Source organism: Pseudophryne corroboree, chromosome 8 (assembly GCF_028390025.1).
Source record: "Pseudophryne corroboree isolate aPseCor3 chromosome 8, aPseCor3.hap2, whole genome shotgun sequence".
NCBI lineage: Eukaryota > Metazoa > Chordata > Amphibia > Anura > Myobatrachidae > Pseudophryne > Pseudophryne corroboree.
In genome coordinates, this window is record NC_086451.1 from 492,656,296 (window position 1) to 492,668,679 (window position 12,384).

A 12,384-nucleotide genomic window follows, 5' to 3' on the forward strand; every position below is an offset into this window, starting at 1 on the left:
TGAGGTAATACTGTAGGTAGGAGGGATATACAGGGGAGGGACAATCCATTACCGGACTGCACAGCAGCTATACCCAGCATAAGCAGTATTCCTCTTCATGTAACACTGAGGTAATACTGTAGGTAGGAGGGATATACAGGGGAGGGAAAATCCATTACCGGACTGCACAGCAGCTATACCCAGCATAAGCAGTATTCCTCTTCATGTAACACTGAGGTAATACTGTAGGTAGGAGGGATATACAGGGGAGGGACAATCCATTACCGGACTATACCCAGCATAAGCAGCATTCCTCTTCATGTAACACTGAGGTAATACTGTAGGTAGGAGGGATATACAGGGGAGGGACAATCCATTACCGGACTGCACAGCAGCTATACCCAGCATAGGCAGCATTCCTCTTCATGTAACACTGCGGTAATACTGTAGGTAGGAGGGATATACAGGGGAGGGACAATCCATAACCGGACTGCACAGCAGCTATACCCAGCATAAGCAGCATTCCTCTTCATGTAACACTGAGGTAATACTGTAGGTAGGAGGGATATACAGGGGAGGTACAATCCATTACCGGACTGCACAGCAGCTATACCCAGCATAAGCAGCATTCCTCTTCATGTAACACTGAGGTAATACTGTAGGTAGGAGGGATATACAAGGGAGGGACAATCCATTACCGGACTGCACAGCAGCTATACCCAGCATAAGCAGCATTCCTCTTCATGTAACACTGAGGTAATGCTGTAGGTAGGAGGGATATACAGGGGAGGGACAATCCATTACCGGACTGCACAGCAGCTATACCCAGCATAAGCAGCATTCCTCTTCATGTAACACTGGGGTAATACTGTAGGTAGGAGGGATATACAGGGGAGGGACAATCCATTACCGGACTGCACAGCAGCTATACCCAGCATAAGCAGCATTCCTATTCTTGTAACACTGAGGTAATACTGTAGGTAGGAGGGATATACAGGGGAGGGACAATCCATTACCGGACTGCACAGCATCTATACCCAGCATAAGCAGCATTCCTCTTCATGTAACACTGAGGTAATACTGTAGGTAGGTGGGATATACAGGGGAGGGACAATCCATTACCGGACTGCACAGCAGCTATACCCAGCATAAGCAGTATTCCTCTTCATGTAACACTGAGGTAATACTGTAGGTAGGAGGGATATACAGGGGAGGGACAATCCATTACCGGACTGCACAGCAGCTATACCCAGCATAAGCAGTATTCCTCTTCATGTAACACTGAGGTAATACTGTAGGTAGAGAGGGATATACAGGGGAGGGACAATCCATTACCGGACTATACCCAGCATAAGCAGCATTCCTCTTCATGTAACACTGAGGTAATGCTGTAGGTAGGAGGGATATACAGGGGAGGGACAATCCATTACCGGACGGCACAGCAGCTATACCCAGCATAAGCAGTATTCCTCTTCATGTAACACTGAGGTAATACTGTAGGTAGGAGGGATATACAGGGGAGATACAATCTATTACCGGACTGCACAGCAGCTATACCCAGCATAAGCAGCATTCCTCTTCATGTAACACTGAGGTAATACTGTAGGTAGGAGGGATATACAGGGGAGGGACAATCCATTATCGGACTATACCAAGCATAAGCAGCATTCCTCTTCATGTAACACTGAGGTAATACTGTAGGTAGGAGGGATATACAGGGGAGGGACAATCCATTACCGGACTGCACAGCAGCTATACCCAGCATAAGCAGTATTCCTCTTCATGTAACACTGAGGTAATACTGTAGGTAGGAGGGATATACAGGGGAGGTACAATCTATTACCGGACTGCACAGCAGCTATACCCAGCATAAGCAGCATTCCTCTTCATGTAACACTGAGGTAATACTGTAGGTAGGAGGGATATACAGGGGAGGGACAATCCATTACCGGACTGCACAGCAGCTATACCCAGCATAAGCAGTATTCCTCTTCATGTAACACTGAGGTAATACTGTAGGTAGGAGGGATATACAGGGGAGGGACAATCCATTACCGGACTATACCCAGCATAAGCAGCATTCCTCTTCATGTAACACTGAGGTAATACTGTAGGTAGGAGGGATATACAGGGGAGGTACAATCTATTACCGGACTGCACAGCAGCTATACCCAGCATAAGCAGCATTCCTCTTCATGTAACACTGAGGTAATACTGTAGGTAGGAGGGATATACAAGGGAGGGACAATCCATTACCGGACTGCACAGCAGCTATACCCAGCATAAGCAGCATTCCTCTTCATGTAACACTGAGGTAATACTGTAGGTAGGAGGGGTATACAGGGGAGGGACAATCCATTACCGGACTGCACAGCAGCTATACCCAGCATAAGCAGCATTCCTCTTCATGTAACACTGAGGTAATAGTGTAGGTAGGAGGGATATACAGGGGAGGGACAATCCATTACCGGACTGCACAGCAGCTATACCCAGCATAAGCAGCATTCCTCTTCATGTAACACTGAGGTAATACTGTAGGTAGGAGGGATATACAGGGGAGGGACAATCCATTACCGGACTGCACAGCAGCTATACCCAGCATAAGCAGCATTCCTCTTCATGTAACACTGAGGTAATACTGTAGGTAGGAGGGATATACAGGGGAGGGACAATCCATTACCGGACTATACCCAGCATAAGCAGCATTCCTCTTCATGTAACACTGAGGTAATACTGTAGGTAGGAGGGACATACAGGGGAGGGACAATCCATTACCGGACTGCACAGCAGCTATACCCAGCATAAGCAGCATTCCTCTTCATGTAACACTGAGGTAATACTGTAGGTAGGAGGGATATACAGGGGAGGGACAATCCATTACCGGACTGCACAGCAGCTATACCCAGCATAAGCAGTATTCCTCTTCATGTAACACTGAGGTAATACTGTAGGTAGGAGGGATATACAGGGGAGGGACAATCCATTACCGGACTATACCCAGCATAAGCAGCATTCCTCTTCATGTAACACTGAGGTAATACTGTAGGTAGGAGGGATATACAGGGGAGGGACAATCCATTACCGGACTGCACAGCAGCTATACCCAGCATAAGCAGTATTCCTCTTCATGTAACACTGAGGTAATACTGTAGGTAGGAGGGATATACAGGGGAGGGACAATCCATTACCGGACTGCACAGCAGCTATACCCAGCATAAGCAGCATTCCTCTTCATGTAACACTGAGGTAATACTGTAGGTAGAGAGGGATATACAGGGGAGGGTCAATCCATTACCGGACTATACCCAGCATAAGCAGCATTCCTCTTCATGTAACACTGAGGTAATACTGTAGGTAGGAGGGATATACAGGGGAGGGACAATCCATTACCGGACTGCACAGCAGCTATACCCAGCATAAGCAGTATTCCTCTTCATGTAACACTGAGGTAATACTGTAGGTAGGAGGGATATACAGGGGAGGGACAATCCATTACCGGACTACACAGCAGCTATACCCAGCATAAGCAGCATTCCTCTTCATGTAACACTGAGGTAATACTGTAGGTAGGAGGGATATACAGGGGAGGGACAATCCATTACCGGACTGCACAGCAGCTATACCCAGCATAAGCAGCATTCCTCTTCATGTAACACTGAGGTAATAGTGTAGGTAGGAGGGATATACAGGGGAGGGACAATCCATTACCGGACTGCACAGCAGCTATACCCAGCATAAGCAGCATTCCTCTTCATGTAACACTGAGGTAATACTGTAGGTAGGAGGGATATACAGGGGAGGGACAATCCATTACCGGACTGCACAGCAGCTATACCCAGCATAAGCAGCATTCCTCTTCATGTAACACTGAGGTAATACTGTAGGTAGGAGGGATATACAGGGGAGGGACAATCCATTACCGGACTATACCCAGCATAAGCAGCATTCCTCTTCATGTAACACTGAGGTAATACTGTAGGTAGGAGGGATATACAGGGGAGGGACAATCCATTACCGGACTGCACAGCAGCTATACCCAGCATAAGCAGCATTCATCTTCATGTAACACTGAGGTAATACTGTAGGTAGGAGGGATATACAGGGGAGGGACAATCCATTACCGGACTGCACAGCAGCTATACCCAGCATAAGCAGCATTCCTCTTCATGTAACATTGAGGTAATACTGTAGGTAGGAGGGATATACAGGGGAGGGACAATCCATTACCGAACTGCACAGCAGCTATACCCAGCATAAGCAGCATTCCTCTTCATGTAACACTGAGGTAATACTGTAGGTAGGAGGGATATACAGGGGAGGGGCAATCCATTACCGGACTGCACAGCAGCTATACCCAGCATAAGCAGTATTCCTCTTCATGTAACACTGAGGTAATACTGTAGGTAGGAGGGATATACAGGGGAGGGACAATCCATTACCGGACTGCACAGCAGCTATACCCAGCATAAGCAGTATTCCTCTTCATGTAACACTGAGGTAATACTGTAGGTAGGAGGGATATACAGGGGAGGGACAATCCATTACCGGACTGCACAGCAGCTATACCCAGCATAAGCAGTATTCCTCTTCATGTAACACTGAGGTAATACTGTAGGTAGGAGGGATATACAGGGGAGGGACAATCCATTACCGGACTGCACAGCAGCTATACCCAGCATAAGCAGTATTCCTCTTCATGTAACACTGAGGTAATACTGTAGGTAGGAGGGATATACAGGGGAGGGACAATCCATTACCGGACTGCACAGCAGCTATACCCAGCATAAGCAGTATTCCCCAGATAGGATGTAGAGAAGAGATCATTATAATGATTTCCTTATAACGGTATTTCTTACCTGAATTTGCCTCAATATAGATCGGCTCTGCCCCAGTCTCCACTGCCATGGCTGCCAAATCCCGGTAATACCATATATTCTTCTGGATATCATTTTCAGGGGCAAATCGTTTGCGAGTCTCTGGGAGTCTTACAATACCAACCAAATCAATGTCGCCTTCAATCTATAAAATACAGATAAGAGAAGATAAGAGACACAGCTTCCCTGATTGGCGTCATTTTCATACTCCACATTATGCGGATTGCAATGACCCAAATTCTGCCTGGTATACGCTGTCACCTCTGTGGATGCTCTAACCTACTGTCTATGTTTGCATCAAATCTTCTTTCCCGTGACTATAAAAACAGAACCTGTTCACGACAGTCTACAGATACTATACAATGTACTCGTCTCTTTATTGTGCACGAAAATCAATGAAAAGGCATCCAAAGTGAATGGAAGAAGAGAAATCCTCCTTTTCCTTAGTTTACAATGAAATAAAGTTTACAGCAGATATAAAAGATGTTAGGTCATTATCTGGGGAAGTCGTAAACAAGAGATCACTTGGCTCAGAAAGTAATGGAGAGAGGTCATAACAAGACGTCACTTGGCTCAGAAAGTAATGGCGGGAGGTCGTAACAAGAGGTCACTTGGCTCAGAAAGTAACGACGGGAGGTCGTAACAAGAGGTCACTTGGCTCAGAAAGTAATGGCGGGAGGTCGTAACAAGAGGTCACTTGGCTCAGAAAGTAATGGCGGGAGGTCGTAACAAGACGTCACTTGGCTCAGAAAGTAATGGCGGAAGTCGTAACAAGACGTCACTTGGCTCAGAAAGTAATGGCGGGAGGTCGTAACAAGAGGTCACTTGGCTCAGAAAGTAATGGCGGGAGGTCGTAATAAGAGGTCACTTGGCTCAAAAAGTAATGGCGGGAGGTCGTAACAAGACGTCACTTGGCTCAGAAAGTAATGGCGGGAGGTCGTAACAAGAGGTCACTTGGCTCAGAAAGTAATGGCGGGAGGTCGTAACAAGAGGTCACTTGGCTCAGAAAGTAATGGCGGGAGGTCGTAACAAGAGGTCACTTGGCTCAGAAAGTAAAGGCGGGAGGTCGTAACAAAAGGTCACTTGGCTCAGAAAGTAATGGCGGGAGGTCGTAACAAGACATCACTTGGCTCAGAAAGTAATGGCGGGAGGTCGTAACATGAGGTCACTTGGCTCAGAAAGTAATGGCGGGAGGTCATAAGAGGTCACTTGGCTCAAAGTAATGGCAGAGGTCGTAACAAGAGGTCACTTGGCTCAGAAAGTAATGGCGGGAGGTCGTAACAAGAGGTCACTTGGCTCAGAAAGTAATGGCGGGAGGTCATAAGAGGTCACTTGGCTCAGAAAGTAATGGCAGAGGTCGTAACAAGACGTCACTTGGCTCAGAAAGTAATGTCGGGAGGTCGTAACAAGAGGTCACTTGGCTCAGAAAGTAATGGCGGGAGGTCGTAATAAGAGGTCACTTGGCTCAGAAAGTAATGGCGGGAGGTCGTAACAAGACGTCACTTGGCTCAGAAAGTAATGGCGGGAGGTCGTAACAAGAGGTCACTTGGCTCAGAAAGTAATGGCGGGAGGTCGTAACAAGAGGTCACTTGGCTCAGAAAGTAAAGGCGGGAGGTCGTAACAAAAGGTCACTTGGCTCAGAAAGTAATGGCGGGAGGTCGTAACAAGACATCACTTGGCTCAGAAAGTAATGGCGGGAGGTCGTAACAAGAGGTCACTTGGCTCAGAAAGTAATGGCGAGAGGTCTTGGTTTGTTGATTTTATAGATATACTATGACGCAGCTCAGTTGAATAATATTATTTCTTGCTATTTCACACTGGTATTAAACGGCAGGTCTGCCCTGAAAACGCAATGCTTCTAGATGGTCAGAACGACCATTGTTTGTTGACATCTAAGGAACTGCAGGTCGGCCTTGCCATACTACGTTCATAAAATTCTATTTAGAAACAGAAGTGCTGCGCTCATTTCTTCTCTGTGGGTAATGCTGAGGCCCAATGAAAATGGCCGCAATGTAATGAATATCAGTATAGAGGTAGAACAGTATAAATGTGTCAGCTGTAAAGCAAAAAATGGTTCTTGTAATCTGTAAATGAACAGTTCACCAGAAACCAACTTGATCAGGTCAGTTTTTACCTGTCTACAAATGAAATAAGATTTTACTCACCGGTAAATCTATTTCTCGTAGTCCGTAATGGATGCTGGGACTCCGTAAGGACCATGGGGAATAGCGGCTCCGCAGGAGACTGGGCACAACTAAAGAAAGCTTTAGGACTACCTGGTGTGCACTGGCTCCTCCCACTATGACCCTCCTCCAGACCTCAGTAAGGATACTGTGCCCGGAAGAGCTGACACAATAAGGAAGGATTTTGAATCCCGGGTAAGACTCATACCAGCCACACCAATCACACCGTATAACTCGTGATACTATACCCAGTTAACAGTATGAAATATAATTGAGCCTCTCAACAGATGGCTCAACAATAACCCTTTAGTTAGGCAATAACTATATATAAGTATTGCAGACAATCCGCACTTGGGATGGGCGCCCAGCATCCACTACGGACTACGAGAAATAGATTTACCGGTGAGTAAAATCTTATTTTCTCTGACGTCCTAAGTGGATGCTGGGACTCCGTAAGGACCATGGGGATTATACCAAAGCTCCCAAACGGGCGGGAGAGTGCGGATGACTCTACAGCACCGAATGAGCAAACTCTAGGTCCTCCTCAGCCAGGGTATCAAACTTGTAGACTCTTGCAAAAGTGTTTGAACCCGACCAAGTAACAGCTCGGCAAAATTGTAAAGCCGAGACCCCTCGGGCAGCCGCCCAAGAAGAGCCCCTTTCCTCGTGGAATGGGCTTTTACAGATTTAGGGTGCGGCAGTCCAGCCGCAGAATGTGCAAGTTGAATCGTGCTACAGATCCAGCGAGCAATAGTCTGCTTAGAAGCAGGAGCACCCAGCTTGTTGGGTGCATATAGGATAAATAGCGAGTCAGTTTTCCTACGTCCAGTAACTTGGAATCCTCCAAGTCCCAAGTAGCCGCAGGCACCACAATAGGGTTGGTTCACATGAAACACTGATACCACCTTAGGAAGGAATTGGGAACGAGTCCTCAATTCCGCCCTATCCATATAAAAAAATCAGATAAGGGCTTTTGCATGATAAAGCCGCCAATTCTGATACACGCCTGGCCGACGCCAAGGCCAACAGCATGACCACTTTCCACGTGAGGTATTTTAGCTCCACGGACTTAAATGGCTCAACCCAATGCGACTTCAGGAAATCCTACACCACGTTGAGATCTATGACTATGCAGCACTCCCTTAACAAAAGTCTGAACTTCAGGCAGTGAAGCCAGTTCTATTTTGGAAGAAAAGCGATAAGAGCCGAAATCTGGACCTTAATGGAACCCAATTTTAGGCCCATAGTCACCCCTGACTGTAGGAAGTGCATAAATCGACCTAGCTGAAATTCCTTCGTTGGGACCTTCCTGGCCTCACAGCACGCAACATATTTCCGCCATATGCGGTGATAATGGTTTGCGCTCACTTCTTTCCTAGCTTTAATTAGCGTAGGGATAACTTCCTCCGGAATGCCCTTTTCCTTCAGGATCCGGCGTTCAACCGCCATGCCGTCAAACGCAGCCGCGGTACGTCTTGGAACAGACAGGCCCCCTGCTGCAGCAGGTCCTGTCTGAGCGGCAGAGGCCATGGGTCCTCTGAGATCATTTCTTGGAGTTCTGGGTACCAAGTTCTTCTTGGCCAATCCGGAACAATGAGTATAGTTCTTACTCCTCGCCTTCTTATTATTCTCATTACCCTGGGTATGAGAGGCAGAGAAGGGAACACATACACCGACTGGTACACCCACGGTGTTACCAGAGCGTCCACAGCTATTGCCTGAGGGTCCCTTGACCTGGCGCAATATCTTTTTAGCTTTTTGTTGAGGCGGGACGCCATCATGTCCACCTTTGGCCTTTCCCAACGGTGTACAATCATTTGGAAGACTTCTGGATGAAGTCCCCACTCTCCCGGGTGGAGGTCGTGTCTGCTGAGAAAGTCTGCTTCCCAGTTGTCCACTCCGGGAATGAACACTGCTGACAGTGCTAACACATGATTTTCCGCCCATCGGAGAATCCTTGTGGCTTCTGCCATCGCCATCCTGCTTCTTGTGCCGCCCTGTCGGTTTACATGAGCGACCGCCGTGGTGTTGTCTGACTGGATCAGCACCGGCCGGTGTTGAAGCAGGGGTCTAGCCTGACTTAAGGCATTGTAAATGGCCCTTAGTTCCAGAATATTTATGTGTAGGGAAGTCTCCTGACTTGTCCATAGTCCTTGGAAGTTTCTTTCCTGTGTGACTGCCCCCCAGCCTCGAAGGCTGGCATCCGTGGTAACCAGGACCCAGTCCTGTATGCCGAATCTGCGGCCCTCTAGAAGATGAGCACTCTGCAGCCACCACAACAGCGACACCCTGGCCCTTGGAGACAGGGTTATCCGCCGATGCATCTGAAGATGCGACCCGGACCACTTGTCCAACAGATCCCACTGGAAGATCCTTGCATGGAACCTGCCGAATGGAATTTCTTCGTAAGAAGCTACCACCTTTCCCAGGGCTCGCGTGCATTGATGCACCGACACCTGTATTTGTATTAGGAGGTCTCTGTCTAGAGACGACAACTCCTTGGACTTCTCCTCCGGGAGAAACCCTTTTTTCTTGTTCTGTGTCCAGAACCATACCCAGGAACAGTAGACGCGTCGTAGGAACCAGCTGCGACTTTGGAATATTCAGAATCCAGCCGTGCTGTTGTAGCACTTCCCGAGATAGTGCTACTCCGACGAACAACTGCTCCCTGGACCTCGCCTTTATAAGGAGATCGTCCAAGTACGGGATAATTATTTCGGCCATTACCTTGGTAAATACCCTCGGTGCCGGGGACAGACCAACGGCAACGTCTGGAATTGGTAATGACAAACCTGTACCACAATTTTGAGGTACTCCTGGTGAGGAGGGTAAATAGGGACATGCAGGTAAGCATCCTTGATGTCCAGTGATACCATGAAATTCTCCAGGCTTGCAATAATCGCCCTGAGCGATTCCATTTTGAACTTGAACCTTCGTATATAAGTGTTCAAGGATTTCAATTTTAGAATGGGTCTCACCAAACCGTCTGGTTTCGGTACCACAAACATTTTGGAATAGTAACCCCGGCCTTGTTGAAGGAGGGGTACCTTGATTTCACCTGCTGGAAGTACAGCTTGTGAATTGCCGCCAATACTACCTCCCTTTCTCCGAGGGCAGCAGGCAAGGCTGATGTGAGGTAACGGCGAGGGGGAGTCGCCTCGAACTCCAGCTTGTATCCCTGTGATACTACTTGCAGAGCCTAGGGATCCACCTGTGGGCAAACCCACTGGTCCCTGAAGTTCCCGAGACGCACCCCCACCGCACCTGTCTCCACCTGTGGAGCCCCAGCGTCATGCGGTGGACTCAGAGGAAGCGGGGGAAGATTTTTGATCCTGGGAACTGGCTGTCTGGTGCAGCTTTTTCCTTCTTCCCTTGTCTCTGTGCAGAAAGGAAGCGCCTTTGACCCGCTTGCTTTTCTGAAGCCGAAAGGACTGTACCTGAAAATACGGTGCTTTCTTAGGCTGTGAGGAAACCTGAGGTAAAAATTTTTCTTCCCAGCTGTTGCTGTGGATACGAGGTCCCAGAGACCATCCCCAAATAATTCCTCACCCTTATAAGGCAGAATCTCCATGTGCCTTTTAAAGTCAGCATCACCTGTCCACTGCCGGGTCTCTAATACCCTCCTGGCAGAATGGACATTGCCTTAATTCTGGATGCCAGCCGGCAAATATCCCTCTGTGCATCCCTCATATATAAGACGACTTCTTTAATATGCTCTATGTTAGCAAAATATTATCTCTGTCTAGGGTATTAAAATTGACAGGGTGTCAGACCACGCTGCAGCAGCACTATTCATGCTGAGGCAATTGCAGGTCTCAGTATAGTACCTGAGTGTGTATATACAGACTTCAGGATAGCCTCCTGCTTTTTATCAGCAGGCTCCTTCAAAGTGGCCGTATCCTAAGACGGCAGTGCCACCTTTTTTGACAAACGTGTGAGCGCCTTATCCACCCTAGGGGATATCTCCCAACGTGACCTATCCTCTGGCGGGAAAGGGTACGCCATCAGTAACTTTTTAGAAATTACCAGTTTCTTATCGGGGGAACCCACGCTACTTTACACACTTCATTCATTCATCTGATGGGGGAACAAAACACTGGCTGCTTTTTCTCCCCAAACATAAAACCCCTTTTATGTGGTACTCGGGTTCATGTCAGAAATGTGTAACACATTTTTCATTGCCGAGATCATGCAACGGATGTTCCTAGTGGATTGTGTATATGTCTCAATCTCGTCGACACTGGAGTCAGACTCCGTGTCGACATCTGTGTCTGCCATCTGAGGTAACGGGCGTTTTTTGAGCCCCTGATGGCCTTTGAGACGCCTGGGCAGGCGCGGGCTGAGAAGCCGGCTGTCCCACAGCTGTTACGTCATCCAGCCTTTTATGTAAGGAGTTGACATTGTCAGTTAATACCTTCCACCTATCCATCCACTCTGATGTCGGCCACACAGGGGGCGACATCCCATTTATCGGCCTCTGCTCCGCCTCCACGTAACCTTCCTCATCCAACATGTCGACACAGCCGTACCGACACACCGCACACACACAGGGAATGCTCTGACTGAGGACAGGACCCCACAAAGTCCTTTGGGGAGACAGAGAGAGAGTATGCCAGCACACACCAGAGCGCTATATAATGCAGGGATTAACACTATAACTGAGTGATTTTTCCCCCAATAGCTGCTTGTATACACATATTGCGCCTAAATTTAGTGCCCCCCCTCTCTTTTTAACCCTTTGAGCCTGAAAACTACAGGGGAGAGCCTGGGGAGCTGTCTTCCAGCTGCACTGTGAAGAAAAAATGGCGCCAGTGTGCTGAGGGAGATAGCTCCGCCCCTTTTTCGGCTGACTTTTCTCCCGCTTTTTTCAGGAATTCTGGCAGGGGTAATTTATCACATATATAGCCCTGGGACTATATATTGTGATGATTTGCCAGCCAAGGTGTTTATATTGCTGCTCAGGGCGCCCCCCCCCCCAGCGCCCTGCACCCATCAGTGACCGGAGTGTGAGGTGTGCATGAGGAGCAATGGCGCACAGCTGCAGTGCTGTGCGCTACCTTGTTGAAGACCGAGGTCTTCTGCCGCCGATTTTCCGGACCACTTCTTGCTTCTGGCTCTGTAAGGGGGACGGCGGCGCGGCTCCGGGACCGAACGATCGAGGTCGGGTCCTGTGTTCGATCCCTCTGGAGCTAATGGTGTCCAGTAGCCTAAGAAGCCCAAACTACCACCTGTTAGGTAGGTTCGCTTCTTCTCCCCTTAGTCCCTCGCTACAGTGAGTCTGTTGCCAGCAGATCTCACTGTAAAATAAAAAAACTAAAATATACTTTCTTTTCTAGGAGCTCAGGAGA

The 12,384-nt window shown here is 48.2% G+C and overlaps 1 protein-coding gene across 1 annotated transcript in view; it reads right to left on the reverse strand.

Moving 5' to 3' along the window:
• Positions 1–12,384, reverse strand: part of LOC134949702 (surfeit locus protein 1) — a 359,947-nt gene that overhangs the window by 178,386 nt on the left and 169,177 nt on the right. Inside the window, exon 7 of the mRNA XM_063938459.1 lies at positions 4,836–4,998. Within this exon, the coding sequence (XP_063794529.1) occupies positions 4,836–4,998 (163 nt within the window). The remainder of the gene's footprint in view (positions 1–4,835; positions 4,999–12,384) is intronic.